The following is a 21,278-nucleotide window of genomic DNA, read 5'->3' as shown; positions in this document are numbered from 1 at the left end:
GGATGTGCTGCCGACGAAATCGGAACTTACGAAACACTTCTCTGTCGTCGTACGTGTCGAAGGGATTAGTACGGTCCCGGAAAATCCGGTTTCTTCGTAGAAGACGCCGCTGTCGTGCTTGGAAAAACAAAAGTGCCGCCATATTTACACGCGTTTAGGCCCGCTATCGGACCCCCAGAGGTGCGATAACTTTAAACGCGAAAATGCGTATAGGATAGGCTAACCAGATTGACGTGCATACCGATTTTTCCCGCCTATCCGCCCGTATAGGGGATAAACGCGGTTAGTCCACTAAACGGACCGACGTGCATACGCGCCCAGGTCAGTGTTTGGGTTGCGGAGCTACTCGAACTCCCGACGTTACGTTCCGGACTTTGCGACCATGACGGCACCACTCAGCGACCTCAGCAGAGACACCGGGAAGCAGAGTGTCACCTGAACTCCACAGTGCCAGGAGGCGCTGTCCCAGATTCAGAAGATCCTGTCAGCTGAACTGGTCTTACTCCTGCCAGATTTGACTATCCACTTTGTTGTGTGAACAAACACTAGCTATACTGGTATGGGAGCAGTTCTGTTGCAGGAGAAGGATGGACTTATACATCCTGTGTGCTTCACCAGCAAGACGTTCACCAGGACACAAGAGCGCTACTATACGATTGTGTGGGGCCTCGCAAAGTTTGCTCAATACCTGATCAGACGTCCTTTCATTCTGCAGACAGATCATCGGCCACTGACATTTTTGAAGGCCAGTAAGACCAAGAACAACAGACCGTTGCGATGGGCATTGATGCTCCAAGAATTTTGTTTTGGGGTCAGACCAATCCCAGGTACAATGAATAGCTACAAAGATTTTCTGTCTCGAATGTAACTGGTGACTGGATAACGGACAGAATTGTGTGTGCTACATTCTGTGCAGCCACTTCAGGAACAGCTGGCAAGAACAGCTGCATCTGGGACCAGAGGAGGACAACATCCATCAGCTGGGTCCAGCTCAGCAAGTCATCATCCTCAGACTGCGCACAGACCACTGCAGCTCCTCTCCCATGTCTACAAACTGAAAATTTCCCACACAGACCAATGTCCTGCAAGACTGCCCTCTACACAAAGAACTGAGGCGCCAGATCTGGCACAGTCTGCAGCACTCCAGGACAAGTTATGGGGAATGGCGACAGAGCTCCAGCAGACTGTGGGATTCGTAATCTACTCTGGACTGACCATCTGAACATGGCCTGGGAACGCTGAAGAAGTAAAAGAAGAATAAGCGTGCGCAGTATGTCACAAATGTGGTGAAGTTTTTTGTGGAAAATTCTTTTTCTTAGATTCTGAGGATTGGATAAATCATTCACAACCATGGGGTTTTCCATGAGACTTTCATGACTTGATGATTCTTTTTCTCTCTCTTTTTTTTGTGATGGATGTTGAATTGCATTGATTTGATTACTGATGAAATGTTTGTGGTTTGAACAAGACAAATTGTGATGTCATTTTACACTGTTTAAGGGTGTGTCTTTTGTTGTTGAGAGAAGGATGGAGGCTGAACTGAACTTGGAAATGGGGAGCGGGAATAGCATGGACTGTTCATGTGGTGCCGCACAGAGTTGTGTTTATTCTGTGTATCATGTGTAAGTAATTGAATCGCCTTCATCCACCTTGGACATGTCTGAATGGGTAACTGACTGTGTGGAGTTCCAGTAACAGTGAATCTACGGACGTTGTGCATACGATCCTTTCCAGTCAATATTCTTCAACGTTATTTTCCTTTCGGATAATGTCGTGTCGGGCCCCTGTGTTTGCTACTTATTATCTGCCTTGAGAACATCTTCACTTCTGAACGTTGAAGCGTTGTGCTTCGTGTGGATTGTGGGGGTTCGTGTGAAGTGTTGGCTGGGTGTGGACTTCCGTGCCGTGGTCGCGGTGACCAGGACAGGTCTGTGCTTTACTTTTGTTCTGTGCTGGTTGTAAACTCAGAACACTGAAAGAAGTTATTTAGGTCGTGGCCTGACCTGCTTTAATTCCCTGTGTTAATAATTAATAATTTTGGAAAGCAAGAGTTATTTGGAATATTTTGTGAGGAAGGGCAGTAGTTGATGTTTGGATATTAGTAACTCAAGAATGATATTTTCTGAAGCACTGGGCTGTGCTGATGTGGATCTAAAATATGAATTGAATATAAAATGTTTTTGAGCACTGGATGGTGCTGTACACAGTTGTGTAATAGGGTGATGCTAAATCACGCTGGATAAACATGATAGTTTGACTGTTTGCTGCATTGAACTGACATTAGCTTCGCTAAGTGAAGTCACCTTAATAACTTCCCAGAGTGGAAATAACTGAATAAATTGTTTTGTTTCTTTTCTTTTCTGTATGAGGTGGTAAGGGTTGTGGTCATCCTCTTGATCCTTGGTGGGGAGGTAATCAATAAAACAAGAATTATAAAGTTGAAGATAGTGCATAAAATTGATTTAGTTAAATAAAAAATGAGGGAATTTCAAAGTTTCTTAAACCTGAGGACTCAGCTACTGTAAATGCGTATGCATGTTTGAATGTTATAAACGAATAAGTGTGAATCTAACACGTGGGCTTCAGACAAACTGTTAACCCTTTGAGCCCTGAGTTCCTGAGCAATTTTAACCCTTCTGCCTGAGCTCCTGAGCCAAAATTTGCAAATAATTGGTATTAAACCCTTTGAGCCCTGACCACCACTTTACCGGTGGTAGAGAAAAATGACATAATGCCTAGCCACCGGTTGAGTGGTGCGTAAACACTTGAAGCGTGCTGAGTCTCAACCTGGCCCGACAGGGCAGAAATCAGGGACAAAACGTGCGAGAAAACAACTGTACACAACGCAGCAAGTAATTGATATGCTTGATTATTTATCAGAAGTAGAGTATGACAATGATTACTCTGATAGTGAGGTGGAATTTGAATTGGATGATTTTGCTACAGATAGTGATGTTGAAAATGAATCTGAGCATGCAGAATCAGTTGATCAAAGGACTTCTGTCAGGTTGAGACTCTGCATGCTTCATGGTAGAAATAGATCTTTTTTATCCAAAGCACATGCACAAAACACAGTGAAAAGGCGCGGCCATGTTGGTACTACGTTCGCTGACATCAGAATATTACGGTTTTTCTGATTGGCTCTTCAATATAAGTCAACCAATAGCAAAACACGACACAAGTGTTTACACACCGCTCAACCGGTGACTAGGCATTATGTCATTTTTCTCTACCACCGGTAAAGCGGTGGTCAGGGCTCAAAGGGTTAATGAGCAAACATTGCTGAAGGCACATTGGAATTAATTAGCTAAAACAGCTAATTTTTAGTGGAGCTCTTGCAAACAAGTCTGCTCTCCTTCTAACATAAACAGGTGCAATTTCTGTATGTGTTTCTTCAAATTACCTGACCATCTGAAATCTGCAGGACAGTGTGGACAGGTGTAAGGTTTCTCCCCTGTGTGGATTCTCCTGTGTCCCTTCAAGCTACCAGCGCGAGTAAAAGTCTTACTGCACAAGTCACACACAAATGGTTTGTAACCAATGTGAATGAACTTGTGTTTCTTCAAGTGAGAAGCCTGAGTAAAAGCCTTACCGCACACATCACACACGAATGGTTTATGACCAATATGAATCAACTTGTGTCTCTTCCAGTGACTAATCTGAGTAAAAGCCTTACTGCACACATCACACACAAATGAGTTATGAGTGATATGAATCAACATATGTTTCTTCAACCTAGCAGCCCCAGTTAAAACCTTACTGCACACATCACACACAAACAGTTTTTGATTGTCATGAATCAGCTTGTGTTTCAAGTGACCAGCCCGAGTAAAAGTCTTACTGCACACATCACACACAAATGGCTTATGACCAGTATGAACCAACTTGTGTTTCTTCAAGTTATCAGCCAGAGCAAAAGCCTTGCTGCACACATCACAAACAAATGGTTTTTGACCAGCATGAATCAGCTTGTGCCTCTTCAAGTCTCCGGCCTGAGCAAAAGCTTTACCACACACATCACATACACATGGTTTTTGACCAGTATGAATGAACTTGTGCCTTTTCAAGTGACTAGCCAGAATAAAGGCCTTACTGCACACATCACACACAAATGGTTTATGACTTATGAAAAACCATGTGTCTCTTCAAGTATCTTGCCTCAGTAAACCAATGTTTGCAAACGTCACACATAAATGGTCTATGACTGGTATGAATCAACTTGTGTTTCTTCAAGTATCTCGCCTCAGTAAAAGAACAATTGCAAACATCACACACAAATGGTGTATGACGGGTATGAACCAATTTATGTTTCTTCAAATGAACAGCCTGAGCTAATTTTTAGTGGAGCTCTTGCAAACAAGTCTGCTCTCCTTCTAACATGAACAGTGCTCACCCCAACTGGTGCAATTTCTGTATGTGTTTCTTCAAATTACCTGACCATCTGAAATCTGCAGGACAGTGTGGACAGGTGTAAGGTTTCTCCCCTGTGTGGATTCTCCTGTGTCCCTTCAAGCTACCAGCGCGAGTAAAAGTCTTACTGCACAAGTCACACACAAATGGTTTGTAACCAATGTGAATGAACTTGTGTTTCTTCAAGTGAGAAGCCTGAGTAAAAGCCTTACCGCACACATCACACACGAATGGTTTATGACCAATATGAATCAACTTGTGTCTCTTCCAGTGACTAATCTGAGTAAAAGCCTTACTGCACACATCACACACAAATGAGTTATGAATGGTATGAATCAACATATGTTTCTTCAACCTAGCAGCCCCAGTTAAAACCTTACTGCACACATCACACACAAACAGTTTTTGATTGTCATGAATCAGCTTGTGTTTCTTCAAGTGACCAGCCCGAGTAAAAGTCTTACTGCACACATCACACACAAATGGCTTATGACCAGTATGAACCAACTTGTGTTTCTTCAAGTTATCAGCCAGAGCAAAAGCCTTGCTGCACACATCACAAACAAATGGTTTTTGACCAGCATGAATCAGCTTGTGCCTCTTCAAGTCTCCGGCCTGAGCAAAAGCTTTACCACACACATCACATACGCATGGTTTTTGACCAGTATGAATGAACTTGTGCCTTTTCAAGTGACTAGCCAGAATAAAGGCCTTACTGCACACATCACACACAAATGGTTTATGACTGTTATGAAAAACCATGTGTCTCTTCAAGTATCTTGCCTCAGTAAACCAATGATTGCAAACGTCACACATAAATGGTCTATGACTGGTATGAATCAACTTGTGTTTCTTCAAGTATCTCGCCTCAGTAAAAGAACAATTGCAAACATCACACATAAATGGTGTATGACGGGTATGAACCAATTTATGTTTCTTCAAGTGAACAGCCTGAGAAAAAGCCTTCTTGCACACATCACACACGAATGATTTAGGATCAGTATGAATCAATTTGTGTCTCTTCAAACAACCTGCCTGAGTAAAACCCTTACTGCACACATCACACACAAATGGTTTATGACTGGTATGAAAAACCTGGTGTCTCTTCAAGTATCTCGGCTCACTAAAAGACTTATTGCAAACATCACACACAAATGGTTTAAGACCAGTATGAATCAACTTGTGTCTGTTCAAGCTACCTGCCTGAGTAAAAGCCTTACTGCACACATCACACACATGCCGCCTACTATTTTTCTCCACAACTTCCTTGTTAGTGTTATTGTCAGCTTTTTTCTTTTCTCTCTGAGCAGTTTTCGTGTCTTTAAGGTCAGAGACATTTCCCACATTCATGTTGCTATAGTTACCAGCATCACTACCACCAGATGTGGAGGACACAGGTAACACAGTATGCATGATCTCACCATGAACAAGTAGGAGATGTAGTTCTAAACTGCTGAACAGCACAAAGGCAGTAGAACAACACTGACACATGTGACTTCTATTCAGCAGTGACCGAGATGTGTTGGTCGACTCTTGTAGAGTAGTTCCAACTGCTTCAGATGCTGACAGCTGAGGTGTTGTTTTAGAAGTGACTGAAGACTGAACCTTTCCTTGATTCTGAAATGAATATACCAATAAAGACAACGAATAGAAACAGTAAGAAAAACACAATATATCATTTAAAAAGAAAAAGAATTAAACATAAACTTAAAAGTGCTGTATTATGTTTATTGAGGGATAAAATTTTAAAACATCAAAAACAAAATAAGAGTCAAGGCCTTTAAGGCTCACATCTGATATAGACTTTTACAGTCATTATTACATTATACCTGGAATGTGTGAAAAGAACAGATTTTTTTTTTCAAAGCCTGGTCTGACCTGATAGACAAAGTTTAGAAAGAATTTCAAGATAAAATAGATTTATGAAAGTTTAAGTACACACACACACACACACTCACACATGCACACACACACACACACACACACACACACAAAACCAAAACATGGTTATGACACAGGTTCACTTAGTCCACATTCAATTGAGCCAAAACTGGACACGTATATAACATCCTCACTGAGACATTTACATTTATATAAAAGCAATGACACAAACACAGCCCATGTAAGCCCACAATTTCTCACAATCCCACAATTTCTCTCACTTTATTATGAGAGAAATTGTGCAGGGCGGGGCGCTACCATTTCTCTCACTTTGAGAAGAAATCATGGGATTGCGAGAAATTGTGCTCGTTCCCCTCCCATGTTTTCTCTCAATTGCGAGAAATCATGGTTGGCACTCCCACAATTTTTCACAATGTGTGAGAAAACGTGGGAAGTCTCCCTTATTTTTATAAAAAATGTTTCCTTTATCATCAGAGTTGGTTTGTTGTCTTTTCCAAATGCAAATCAACTGGAAAACAAGAGAAATAGGGGACGACAACAACGACCATCATGACAATGACAGTGGCGTTTGCAAAGACAACAACAATAGTTGGTGAAGGTGATGGCACAGTACTGGTTAAAAAAATGTGTGAATGTGCGTGTGTGCATGCGTGGGTGTGTGCGTGCGAATGTGTGTGCGTGCATGTGTGTTTCCTTTTGTGTGTTTCTTTGGTTGGTTGATTTGTTCTTCTTTCACACTGTTTTTAAAATAATACTTTCATGAGTGTCTTCTATGAAAATAATCTATTTTCTGTGCAATCTTGCACGTAAAAGGATGTTGACACAGATGAACAAAGGAGCAAGCATGAAATGAAGAACATTCTAAATAAATGTGACAACAAAGATTGCATCACAACAAAACATTTTTGGTCCAGTTTTCACACTCCCTACATGAGGGTAAAGCATTGTGAAACACTTTTCTGTCACATTTATTTGATGCTATTCCTAAATTCCTCTGGAATGATTCAGTTCAATTCTTGTTATATCATATCATATTATGTTATACATATACATATTATATCATATCTCATATCATTCTTACATATTATATTTCTGTTTGATACACATTGCCTTAATTTCGGTGTTTGCTATTGATTCCGATGCTGAATTTGAGAACGATGCATTGCAGTGATCCATCTTATGTGAAATACAATAGATACATGTATTTCAGTGTCATTACTGTCTATGTCTTCACTAAAGCCATGGTCATTATCATGATCGCCCCCCTCTTTCTCTTCTCTTTTCCTCTCTCTTGTTTTTCTCTAAGATTTGCATTGGGAAAAGACAAGAAACTAACTCCGATGATAAAGGAAATAACTGATAGAAATAAGGGGAAATTCCCACGCTTTCTCACACAATTTCTTGCAACTGAGCGAAAACATGGGAGGGAAACAACCACACTTTGTTGCACTCTGACAATTTGTTTCAAAGTGAAAGAAATCACGGGATTGCAAGAAGTGGTGGGCTTACAGCCCAAGAAAAACAAGTTATATCAGTGGCCAATTCTTGTGAAATGCCCAGTGAAAATTATAACAATATTTTCAAAAGATTTTAACACAGATTAATTCATGTTTTGGGTGATTTTTTCTCCCCAAAAATCTCTTTGTCCCATGAAGAAAAACATTATCAAGTGACTTAAACATTCACTGGTCTAAACCAAACCATTTTTGTTCAGGGATAATGTTTGCTTACATCCACACAAAGCTTTTAATCGAGCCACTGGGCAGATTACTGTGTTTGACGCCATTTCAGATTACAGACCAAGTAAAGGATGAAGTGTTTAATACAGTATATATACTATATTATAGCATCTTTTGTTAAAGAAAATTGAAGTGTCCCATAACATAAATTTTACCCACCTGGTTATCACCTGCTGGTCTGTTGACTTCAGTCTTGATGACATCATTGCTGGTGTTTGTTGTGGCTGGTTCAGTCTTGATGACATCACTGCTGGTGTTTGTTGTGGCTGGTTCAGTCTTGATGACATCATTGCTGGTGTCTGTTGTGACTGGTTCAGTCTTGATGACATCACGGCTGATGTTTGCTCTGATGGATGTAGTCTGGACATCAAAGTTCACTTCTAAACTGGTGTTCCAAAGGTTCAGGGGTTGGGAATTCACTGCATTTGGCGGATTAACTGATGAAGAAGGTAAATCAGCACATGAGACAGATTCACATTTGACGTCCACTTCACACTGGAAGTGGTGAAATGTATCATCCGTCACACTGCGATCCACTGGTTCAGTTTTTATAACCAGATCACTGTCTGTCTGTATGACAGTGGATGGACTGCCAGTGTCTGTCTCACAGGGTGTGGTGGTGGTAGGGATCTCAGTCCTGTCATCTGTGGAACCTGAAACAGCAGACAGCAACAAGTCGTTTGTCAGTGATAAAAAGACAAAGAGAGACAAAGAGATTTTATTGCACTACTAAAAAAATAAATAAATAAATAAAAACAACAACAGGAACTTGTTCATTCACTCATCCTTGCACACCACACACCCAAACCAATGCACATCTTCCACTCAGACTGGTTCTTGCATGTGTGTGTGTGGTGGGTTGGGGGGGTTGAGAGAGGTTGTAGATACATGTGTGAGTGATGGGCTGTGAGAGCAGGTACGCTTAATTTATAAAGTTTATACATGTCTATCATTTTGGGACTTGGTGATTAAGTTCAACACACAAAGGATCTTCACATTCAACATGCAGGAGGAACTCTGTATCTGTATCATGACTAATACTGGAGAATTTGTGTGAGCAAGGTGCCATTCGTGAATGAATAAACTGCAAGAGCTTTACGAGAACACCGAAGAAAAAAGTCAGCGATGTGCCACAAATAAGAGAATGTAATTTGTATAGTTTTTAAACCATGCATATCTGCACTCACTCTTTTTTTTCCAGTGTTCACAATCAGACATGAATTATGGGATGTTTACCATGCTCATGTAATCTTCTGCATATGTACACATACACCCAGTGGGGGTTCAAGCACCAGCAGGTCTACAGATCTGTTGACCTGGGAGACTGGAAAAATCTCCACCCTGAACCCACCCAGATTTGAACCCACACCCTCAGAATGAAACAATTTGACCACTTGGTTTTTTAACCTATCTGCAAGGTTCCACACTCTCAGTCTGCCACTCTCTCTCTCTCTCTCTCTCTCACACACACACATACACACACACACACCAGTAACAAAAGATGCGTCTTTAAGGCATAACAACAATCTTTTCAAACAAATTTTTAAAATTATACTTTCACTCATCAGTTGTGGCATTTTACAGCTCAGTTTAAGTTTAACCCATTCAGCGCTTATAAGATGTCAGCTGATGTCCTAAACAAAGTGCTGCCATATGATAGTGCCTACAAGATGTCCACTGATGTCCTGCATCTGTTCCAATTCTGTCTTCATCCAAGTTTGGTAAAATGAACATGAACAGACTCTGATTCAAGTCTGAACATTTAGTTTAATGTGTTTTGATTATTGAAGAAATTTTTCTTCCTAAAAATAAAATCATGTTAATCTAACATACTTACCGTCACCCACTGATGCGGACTCTGGCAGGGGTCTGATTCCCGTCCTGTGCAAACTACTATCCATTTATGCGGAGACAGTGAAAGTAGCTGCAGCTAATAACCTCCCTTTAGTAGATTACCTCCCTTCTGTGTCCCTGTCCAGCACACTCTTTTGATGGCAGCCACCTTGCTGCTAAACATATCATTTGTTGTTGTTGTTGTTGTTGTCACAGCATATTTCTCTGTGTGAAATTCGGGCTGCTATCCCCAGGGAGAGCGCATCACTGCACTGTGAGTGTCGCCCTTTTTTTCTTTTTTCTTTTTCCCCTGCCTGTTACTTTGTTTTCTTCGAAGTAGATTGTTGTACAGAATTTTGCCATTTTGCTAACTGGACCACATGTAGCACACATGACAAATGGGTTTGCCCCAGCAGGGGAGACCAGCCGGATAGCGGGAAAACCTGCAAAGCAGTAGCTACTGGAAGACATTAACTTTATAACAGAGAGCTCTGTGAACAATCCTGAAATGACAATGACGTATACATATATACGTCCTGGGGTAAATAGCAAAGCATTTTTGATGATGTATAACAGTATATATATATATATATATATATTACTATTATTATTATTATTATTATATATATATATATATATATATATATATATATATAATCATGTCATAGGCCACTCAAGTGAAGAGGTTAAAGATTCAATCTCAGTCTAAAAAAAAGCGAGGTGCTTACTGATTTGATCCACAGTCATCCACAGTGGTCCTGCTTCTTCAGCCACATCAACCTCTACTTTCACTTCTGACATTGCCAGCTGGTCAGGGCACGCCATTTGGTCATAACATCTGAAATCATACGTCAAAGACATGCAGTGATACACTGAAAAATATTATTCTGATTGGTACCTCTTTCTCTGTGTGTTTCTTGATGACAATGGTTGTTGTTATTCATGCTCCTGCTGTTCCTTCATGGCCGGTTTTCCTATATAAATATCCCATTGCATTTGACATTCACAGGGCTTCTGATTCTATACCTTTTTTTTCTTTTTTCTTTTTTTAACATCCCTGGGACCCGTTCAGTGACAATGCAAAGCATCCTTTCCATTTTCAAAGCATTATGATTAAAGATGCACACACACACACACACACACACACACACAAACACACACACACACAAACACACACACACATATATATATATATATTCATGTGTTATCAGAAGCCTTGATTGGGTATGATCACTAGTTGTTTTGTTTTGTTTTTTACTACTTTAACTGTTTTACTTTAGGCTGTTACCTTATCACAGGTAATCTTGCTCAGTAAAGTCCAGTCTTTTTTTCTTTTCTTTTTTTTCTTTTTTATAAATGTAACATGGTTCACCCTTAAGAAGTTAAGTTATCCACCATTCTAGTTTCTATAAACTGTGCAAATATAACATTCATGGAGAAAAATTCATTCAAAATTGACAAACATCGAACTTGAAGCATTGTTCTCACCACATTTTTTGATTTCAACATAATAATTCATTTTCACATCACGATCACATATTATGACTTGACTTGACTATTAGACGGTTGAGGCCCCGTCAAGGACCGTTCGTCATCCAAGATCTACTAAACTTATGTGCATGCGACATGCGGGCAATGGCAAGTGTAAAGGTGGTTAGCACTGGCAGGCAGGAACATACACTTAAGGTAGCTCAGTCCATGCAGTAGCTGTCCAGGCGGCTTTTAAAAGAGTCAACAGATGGTGCCATCAACACAGAGTCTGGCAAACCATTCCAGGTGTTAACAACTCTTTCAGGGAAGTAGTTTGCTCTGATGTTAAGACGGCACAGGTGTTTCTCTAATTTCAAAGCATTGCCTCCAAGATCAGTGTGGACGCCAGTTGGAAGCTAGGTCGAGAGACAAAGTAAAACCCATTTAAGTATTTGTATATACCTCAATAATGTCTCCACGGAGCCTCCTGTGTTCCAAGCATGGTAATTTTAGTTCACGCAGTCTCTCCTTATAGGGTTTGTCTTTCAGGCTTTATAGCAGTTTTGTTACTCTGCGCTGAACATCCTCAATGTCACAGCACAATGACTTATTATACAAATGCTGCCACACACCGTGCCCATTCCGACTTTCTTAACTGGCATGTACAATGCTACATGTATGTTGATACGAACTATAAAAAAAAAGAAGAAGAAAAATCAAATTATTTTTCTATTTTCATTTCCGTTCATCGTGACTGTACCTGTGCTGGCCGCAGAAACTTGTTGCACTTGCAGCCGGCGAAGATCAACCGGATTTGTCTGAATAATCGTGCTATTTGATTGACGCACTGTCCTCGGTTGTGTAGTCTGCAAATTTGTATTTCTATATTGTTCTAAATACCACGCTCTTGGTTCTATCGATCCTTCAGCAATGGATTTGTGCACGAAACAAGTTTCCAGTCTCCCTTAGACGAGCATCGCCTGCCGGAAGTCCAACCATTTTCATGTAGGGGACGTAATCAATGTACCCACAGAAATTGATACCACTGTTTATTCAGTTGAATCTACCGATACATGTGTGTCCACTCACATCTTTAACGCCTGACTGTATAACACAGGAAATAAATAATGAGCACTGAAAGGAAGCTATCAGTGGGCTCCACCCAGGCAGGCAGCCTGTTGTGCAAATGACTGTGTTTAACGTGCTAAGAGGGTTGGATGAAAGACAAAACCAGGTGAGTGTTTTTTATTAAAACAATATAAAGGTCGACAAGTGTAGACGACACAACCAAGCACAGTGCATCGAACAGCACGATTATTCAGACAAATCCGGCTGATCAACATCGACTGCAAACTTGTGAAACAGTTGTATCTGTTGAGTACATCGCTGTCGCCAAAATTATGGCATTATCGCGACGGGTGGGGGTGTGCGCAGCTTGGCAGGTTCACTGTTGAGATGTTATTAGTTTTTTTTTTAAATTCTCAAGAGTTGGTTCTCTTACGATGTTTTGTTCCAGGTGGTTCCAGTCTCTTACTGTACTGACAAAGAATGGCTGTTTGTATTGCTCTTACTGGCATCTGCTGACTTGAAATGTTTTCGTGTTGTTTCTTACATGATCAGGGATCGCACTGGTGGTATCGTACTGGTCGCTTGTGTCTTCAGCCAGTACAGGTACAGTTACAGTGATCGGAAGTGAAAGTACGTTTATTATAATTTGATGTTTTAAAGTACATATCAACATGGAGCGTTGGCATGCTGATAAAAAATCCACGTTACGTGAATATGTGGTGAAAATGGACGATGATGTTGAATTATCATCAGTGAGCCTATAGAAGACTTCTACATCACGGCAGAGAGCGTCAAGAAGATACTGGAAAACCTGAACCCCAATAAGGCAGCAGGACCTGACAACATAAGCCCCAGGATTCTTGCCAAGACAGCTGATATCCTTGCAATCCCCATCTTCATCCTCTTCAGGCGATCACTCTAATCCGGCCAAGTACCCCAAGACCGGAAGTCAGCCCAGGTTACTCCCATCTTTAAGAAGGGTAGCAGACTGCTGGCGTCGAACTACCGACCTGTGAGCCTCACCTGTGTGATATGCAAGGCCATGGAAACTCTGATCCATGATCAAGTGATTAGTCATCTCCAGAGAAATGCACTCATCAGCAGACAGCAGCATGGATTCGTTAAAGGCCGCACCTGTACCACCCAGCTACTGGATGTGCTTGACCTCTGGACGGAAATCATTGATGATGGAGGAAGCGCGGATGCCATTTATATGGATTTCATGAAGGCCTTTGACACTGTGCCTCATCGTCGTCTTCTGACCAAACTAGAAGCACATGGAGTCCAGGGAAAGGTCTTGGGGTGGATCCAGGGGTTCCTTGCAGGAAGACAACAGTGGGTGGTGGTCAATGGGGCACGATCCAAGGAAGCAGCAGTGACAAGCGGCATCCCTCAGGGCTCTGTGATTGGCCCAATGCTTTTTGTCATCTATATTAACGACCTGCCATCAGTATGCTCCAGCGAGGTTCGCCTCTTCGCAGATGACACGAAGATCTTTAACCGCAGTGACCAACCAAATGCAGCTTCTATCCTGCAGGAAGACTTGAACCGGCTCCAACAGTGGTCAGACGACTGGATGCTCCGCTTCCACCCTGATAAGTGCAGCGTTCTCAAACTGGGAAACAAGAAATCCACTGCAAGGTACTCCATGAGAGGAAAGAGAAACGGCGAAGACTGCATCATTAATTAGAGGAAAATGAAGTGGAGAAAGATTTGGGTGTATTTGTCGACAGTAGACTGACTTTCAAAGAACATGTGGCAAAAACAACCGCCAAAGCCAATACAGTTGTCGGAATAATACGCCGAACTTTCGACTTCCTCGATGATAACCTCTTCATGAACCTGTACAAAAGCCTTGTTCGCCCGATTCTGGAATACGGTCACTCCGTATATCAACCATATCACAAGACCCTCTGCAGTGACATAGAGGATGTCCAGCATCACGCCACCAAGCTGCTGCCAACTGTCCGAGACCTGCCCTACCCTGAACGTCTGCGTCACCTCCGCCTACCAAGCCTAGAGCACCGTCGCAGCAGAGGAGACATGATTGACACTTATAAGTACATGCACGGGCTCTACGACATGGATAGGCCAAGGTTAGAACCAGCCACAACACCCGGGGACACAGCCTCAGGATAAAGAAAAAACACTGCAGGTTGAATGTCCGCAGCAGCTCCTTTTCACAAAGAGTCGTGAACTCATGGAATAACCTGCCGGACAGTGTTGTGACCGCCCCTACCCTAAACTTCTTCAAATCCAGGCTGGACGCGCACTGGCAACAGTTGTCTAGTGTGTACGAACCAACCTGCCTGCAGTAACTCAGCTACAGTGCTGCTTGCCGTGCATGCCACAAACCAGTGCTGTAGCCACCAAGGAGAGGCGACCTAGCCTGAAGAAGGCTTCAACGCCCAAAAGTTCAAGGTTCAAGGTTATTGAAGTCAAATAAATGTGACGAGGAGGGTTGACTGTTTCTGTGTTTGTCATTTTGATTTTCAGAGCAAATTGTTCAGTCCATAGAAAGCGAATATCCTGAAGGCGAATCATGTGACTTTGGACTTACTTGAGCAGAGTAACCTTTGATAAGGAAGCAGTTAAAACAGTTAAAAACACTAATCAGCTATCATGCACACATAACCAGTCATGGCTCCTGATAGCACATAAATATGTGTGTCCCTGATGCTTTGAAAGGTGCTCACTGAAGGGGTTCCAGGAATGTAAAAAAACAACAACAAAAAAACAACAACAAAAGAACATAAAAAAAGAGTGAAAGTCCTGTTCTTTGCTTTCACTAATACTTTGCTCAGAAACCTTGATGATCATGTCAGGAAGGTATTCCTGCCTTTGTATGTGTGCGTGATGCAGATTTGATCAGAATGTACAGCATTAGAGTAACCCCCTAAAGGTAGTCTGGGAGCCCCTAGAATTGTGGTAAAAGAATCCCTGGGACCACCAAGTTTTTCAACACATCAAAAATCCTGCCAGTAAGAATGAATAAGAACATCAGCCATAAAAGAAGAGACAAGAGCATAAATAACAACAACCAGTATTTCAACAAGAACATTGTCAACAGCAATGATAGCAGCAGCAATGAATAGCAGCATGAGCCATGATCTACAAAATGGTTATCAACAGCAACAACAATATCAACGAGGAATAACAACATCTCTGAAAACTGGTGTACTGTGCATAAGTTCTAGTGAACATGGATTTTTGTTTATGTTGATTTTTTTTTTTTGATTTTTTTTTTTTAAGAAAAACAAAAAGAACATTACTCTGATTTTTATTTTACTTACAACTCCACCAGATTCTATTACAAACTCATAATTTAATTTTAGGAGACATTTGTGGTACCAAACCATGATATATATGTGTCATAGATAGGTGTGATAGCAGTCGCTGTAATGTATAGAAGTTAGAATGAAGTGAAATCTGAAGAGCCATTTCAAATTTATGGAACAATGATAATTATTGAAAAAAAAATTCTGAATATATATTTTGCTGCCCCATTCATCTGCACTGTTTTGGTGGCATTACCTACACACTGCTAATCCCAAGTCCCCTCATTTACAGCCATACCTGCATTCATCTTCCATAGTCTTACTCCTAGTGCTGGGAGTCCACAGGGAACTGTGGATGTTAGGTCACCAGGAGGCCACACACAAGTGGAGACCCTGCGCTGCTGTCGAGTCACTTTGATGGTGTTCAATAGTATTTGCTGTTATTAAACATAGGCAAGACACCACCTGCTCAAGACCAATAATTATGGTGTATGTGTTGATATGCATTAGAAACACACCTAGAGAAATAAGTACCCATAGTATCAGAATGATATTTTTCAGTGCATTTGTGTGACGTATGATTTCAGACGTTGTGACCAAATGGCATGCCCTGACCAGCTGGCGATGTCAGAGGTGAAGATAGAGATTGATGTGGCTGAAGAAGCAGGACCACTGTGGATGACACAGGATCAAACCTGTAAGCAGTTCGCTTTTTTGAAGACTGAAATTGAATCTTTCAATTGAGTTGTAAAATACCACGATGGATGACTGAAAATTTTGGTGTGTCATGAAATCTCATCTTTGTTATTGGTTTGTGTGTGTATGTGTGTGTTCACACGTGTGCACGCATGTGTGGGTGTATGTGTGTGTGTCACTCTGTTGGTCTATGTGTGGGTGTGTAAGTGGGTGGTGTGTGTGTGTGGGGGGGGTGTCACTCAGTGTGTTGGGGTGGGTGTCACTGTGTTGTCTTCAATTTAACATCTTTCCACTTCATATGACATTACTATTAGATGGGGAGTGGGGGGGGGGGAGGAAGGTGTGTGTGTGAAGAGGGGGTTGTAGACGTGTGAGTGACAGACAGATTGATTGACAAATGGCACCATGTACACACAAATTCTCCAGTGTAAGTAACTTAAAATACAGATGTACCTTTCTACATCAGTGTTCCTCTTGCATGTTGAAAGGGAGGATCCTTTGTGTGTTTAACTTCATCACCATTGCTCAGCATGATGCACATACATAGATTTTATGAATCAAGTATAGTGATCTGCACTCACAACCCATCCCTCACCCATGTACACTCCCCCCCTCTCTCCCAACACCCCTACCTCCCCCCTCCCCAGCACACACATGCAAGAACCAGTCTGAACGGAGTGTGTGATGCGCACGCTGGAGTGAATGAAGACACAACAATATCTAGTTTTGTTTCTTTTTTCTTTTTCTTTTTTTGTTGTTGTCATTGTTGACATTGGTAAAATAAAATCCCTTTGTCCCTCTTTGTCTCTTTCAGTATCAGCATCAGTATCAGTACAAAAACAAGAACAGTATCAGTAGCTCAAGGAGGCGTTACTGCGTTCAGACAAATCCAAATATGCTACACCACATCTGCCAAGCAGATGCCTTACCAGCAGCGTAACCCAACACGCTTAGTCAGGCATTGAGAAAAATTTTTAAAAATAAAAAAATAATGATAATAATATTAATAATAGAAAATAAAATAAAATAAAACATATAAAAAATAAATGAAAATAAAAAAATAAGATTAAAAATAAAATAAAATTACAAAACAAAACAAAACAAAAAATAAATAAATAAATGAATAAAATAAAAAGAAATAAGTAAATAAATAAATATCAATTTATCACTGATGAATGACCTGGCCATGGTCCCCTCAGATCAACATGGGGAGAGAAGAGTTGTCTCTGAGGACGACGTCCTCAAACAGTTGAAAACAGTGTAAAGAAACAAAGCAGAGAAGAGTTGTCTCTGAGGACGACGTTGTCAAACAGTTGAAAACAGTGTAAAGAAACAAAGCAGAGAAGAGTTGTCTCTGAGGACGACGTCCTCAAACAGTTGAAAACAGTGTAAAGAAACAAAGCAGAGAAGAGTTGTCTCTGAGGACGACGTTGTCAAACAGTTGAAAACAGTGTAAAGAAACAAAGCAGAGAAGAGTTGTCTCTGAGGACGACGTTGTCAAACAGTTGAAAACAGTGTAAAGAAACAAAGCAGAGAAGAGTTGTCTCTGAGGACGACGTCCTCAAACAGTTGAAAACAGTGTAAAGAAACAAAGCAGAGAAGAGTTGTCTCTGAGGACGACGTTCTCAAACAGTTGAAAACAGTGGAAAGAAACAAAGCAGAGAAGAGTTGTCTCTGAGGACGACGTTCTCAAACAGTTCAAAACAGTGTAAAGAAACAAAGCAGAGAAGAGTTGTCTCTGAGGACGACGTTCTCAAACAGTTGAAAACAGTGGAAAGAAACAAAGCAGAGAAGAGTTGTCTCTGAGGACGACGTTCTCAAACAGTTCAAAACAGTGTAAAGAAACAAAGCAGAGAAGAGTTGTCTCTGAGGACGACGTCCTCAAACAGTTGAAAACAGTGTAAAGAAACAAAGCAGAGAAGAGTTGTCTCTGAGGACGACGTCCTCAAACAGTTGAAAACAGTGTAAAGAAACAAAGCAGAGAAGAGTTGTCTCTGAGGACGACGTCTCAAACAGTTGAAAACAGTGTAAAGAAACAAAGCAGAGAAGAGTTGTCTCTGAGGACGACGTTCTCAAACAGTTGAAAACAGTGTAAAGAAACAAAGCAGAGAAGAGTTGTCTCTGAGGACGACGTTCTCAAACAGTTGAAAACAGTGTAAAGAAACAAAGCAGAGAAGAGTTGTCTCTGAGGATGACGTCCTCAAACAGTTGAAAACAGTGGAAAGAAACAAAGCAGCTGGTCCGGATGGTATAAAAACGAACACCCTCAGACACTGTGCACAACAACTTTATACAATTTTAACTATCATATTTAACCAGTCTCGGAATTCTACAGCAAACGGGTAGACAGAAATGGTAGGTTTCAAGCACCCCATGCAAGAACAACACATTACAACTCTTCTCTTATGCCCACAACTAACCATGAACACAACCTTGACAGGCAGCACACACACTACTGACATATTTATTGGTGCCATTATTTGCACGCTCTGTGTATGTGTGCGTGCGTGTGTGTGTGTGAGTGGGGGGGGGGGGGGGAAGTGTCGGTGTTGGTGTTTAAATAAAACTGGTTTATTCATATGAAAGTGGAAATCTTAGTTATATAATACCTTTTAAAATGTTTTCACTGGCAGCTGCTAGTCACGGTTTTACACTATGGATGTGTTTAAATAATTTGTCCAGTATCATAATTTAACTATTATGTTTGTTCTTTGTTATTGTTGTTTTATGCTAATGTACATGCTATTCTAGAACATGTCTTTATTTTCTTTTTTTTAAATTGATTTAAAGGAGAGAGGGGGGGGGGGGAAAGAAATCTGACTTGACAAATTATGTCTCTATTGAAGCAAAACAATGATAACTTATTCTGAAAACCTGTCACTTATACATGTTATTTTATAAGCACTATGGGTGGTTAGAATGAAACTGGAATATTTGTATGAAAGTGGAAGTCTTAGTTAAAGAATACTTTTTAAAATGTTTTACTAGCAGTTCCATGTCACAATTTTACAATATATATGCTTTACATAATTCGTTCAATATGAAAATTTAACTCAAGTTATTTCATGTTAATCATGCTATTTTATGTTGATGTACATGCTCTTTTAGATCACGTCTTTTGCCATTTGACAATTTATGAAATTTTTAAAGATGCAGAACCTATTGTGAAAATATGTTTCTTGATATACACACATGTTATTTTATAAACACTGTGTGTGTGTGTGTGTGTGGAGGGGAGGGTGATTAGGGGGTGGGGGTGGAAATGAAGCTGTTGTCGTGTATTGCTTGTTTGTATGTATTTTGCTTTTGATATACAGGCAGCTTTTCAATTTTATGGTGCAACCTTTGTCACGTTGTGTGTGTGTGTGCATGTGTGTACTAGACTTGGATATGGGCTGAGATATTGTGTTGGGTGAGTGACGAGCCTATGGATGCTCAATTAATTTGCAAATGGATGAATAAAGATGTATTGTATTGTTTTGTATTGTACTGTTACTGTCTGCTGTTTCAGGTTCCACAGATGACAGGACTGAGATCCTTACCACCACCACACCCTGTGAGACAGACACTCGCAATCCATCCACTGTCATACAGACAGACAGTGCTCTGGTTATAAAAACTGAACCAACGGATCACGGTGTGACGGATGATACGTTTCACCACTTCCAGTCCGAAGACGGGAATGTGGACATCAAACGTGAATCTGTCTCATGTGCTGATTTACCTTCTTCATCAGTTAATCCGCCAAATGCAGTGAATTCCCAACCCCTGAACCTTTGCAACAAAGGGTTAGAGGTGAACTTTGATTTCCAGACTACATCTGTCAGAGCAAAAAACATCCTCAGTAATATCACTAGAACTGAACCAGTCACAGTAAAAATCAGCAGTGATGTCATCAAGACTGAACCAGTCACAACAAACATCAGCAGTGATGTCATCAAGACTGAACCAGTCACAACAAACATCAGCCACAACAAACATCAGCAGTGATGTCATCAAGACTGAACCAGTCACAACAAACATCAGCAGTGATGTCATCAAGACTGAACCAGCCACAACAAACATCAGCAGTGATGTCATCAAGACTGAACCAGCCACAACAAACATCAGCAGTGATGTCATCACAACTGAAAACAACAGACCAGCAGGTGATAACCAGGTGGGTAGAACTTTTGGTCTGGGATACTTCAGATTTCTTCACCAAGAGATGCTATTATAAACATTTTAACCTTTATTTAGAGTACACATTTTCTGGTGCTGCAGTTGTGTCATTTCTCAAGATATCTGCATATTTTGACGCTTCTTTTCGTTATCAGTTATACTTTGAGTGCTCACAGCTGTTGTAGTTTAGGAAGCTGACATAAAGACTTGCTCTTTCTGACAGTATCTGGTGAGCTTTCCATTCTCTCCTGTAAATGTTTTACTAAGAATATGTTTTTCTCTGTATGGCTCTTGTAAAGTTCTGTACACAGCCCTGTTTGGGTTGTGCGTGTGTGTGTGTGTGTGTGAGAGAGAAATTGTAATCAATTCATTGTCTCTTTGTCTCTCACTCTTAGTATCAGAGTTGGTTTAAAAAAAAAAAAAACAGAAGAAAAAAAAACCACTTCTTGTTGTATTTGTATTTGTATTGCTTTTTATCACAACAGATTTCTCTGTGTGAAATTTGAGCTGCTCTCCCCAGGGAGAGCGCGTCGCTATACTACAGCGCCACCCTTTTTTTTTCTTCTTTTTTTTTCCTGCGTGCAGTGTTATTTGATTTTCCTGTCGAAGTGGATTTTTCTACAGAATTTTGCCAGGAACAACCCTTTTGTTGTCGTGGGTTCTTTTACGTGTGCTAAGTGCATGCTGCACACAGGACTTCGGTTTATCGTCTCATCTGAAT

General features: G+C 40.8%; 3 protein-coding genes across 3 annotated transcripts; 1 reads left to right on the top strand and 2 right to left on the bottom strand.

Annotated features, from left to right (window-relative positions):
* Positions 1-324: 324 nt before the first annotated feature.
* LOC143276406 (uncharacterized) lies at positions 325-4,380 on the bottom strand. The gene is made up of 2 exons (XM_076580892.1): positions 4,359-4,380; positions 325-4,141 (listed from the first exon to the last, which is right to left on the bottom strand). The coding sequence occupies exons 1-2, from the start codon at positions 4,378-4,380 to the stop codon at positions 3,324-3,326; spliced, it is 840 nt and encodes a 279-aa protein (XP_076437007.1). The 3' UTR covers positions 325-3,323.
* Positions 4,101-12,790, bottom strand: LOC143276378 (uncharacterized). Its single transcript, XM_076580857.1, has 4 exons — positions 12,115-12,790; positions 10,613-10,722; positions 8,211-8,704; positions 4,101-6,027 (listed from the first exon to the last, which is right to left on the bottom strand). Exons 2-4 carry the CDS (start codon positions 10,707-10,709, stop codon positions 4,390-4,392), a joined length of 2,229 nt encoding a protein of 742 aa, XP_076436972.1. The 5' UTR covers positions 10,710-10,722; positions 12,115-12,790; the 3' UTR covers positions 4,101-4,389.
* Positions 12,791-12,825: 35 nt separating this feature from the next.
* LOC143276405 (uncharacterized) lies at positions 12,826-20,386 on the top strand. Its single transcript, XM_076580891.1, has 3 exons — positions 12,826-13,025; positions 16,288-16,397; positions 19,908-20,386. Exons 1-3 carry the CDS (start codon positions 12,967-12,969, stop codon positions 20,384-20,386), a joined length of 648 nt encoding a protein of 215 aa, XP_076437006.1. The 5' UTR covers positions 12,826-12,966.
* Positions 20,387-21,278: the final 892 nt, after the last annotated feature.

Source organism: Babylonia areolata, chromosome 32 (genome assembly GCF_041734735.1).
Source record: "Babylonia areolata isolate BAREFJ2019XMU chromosome 32, ASM4173473v1, whole genome shotgun sequence".
Lineage (NCBI taxonomy): Eukaryota > Metazoa > Mollusca > Gastropoda > Neogastropoda > Buccinidae > Babylonia > Babylonia areolata.
Note: the sequence above shows the minus strand (reverse complement) of the source record. Positions and strands in the feature narration are given on the sequence as shown.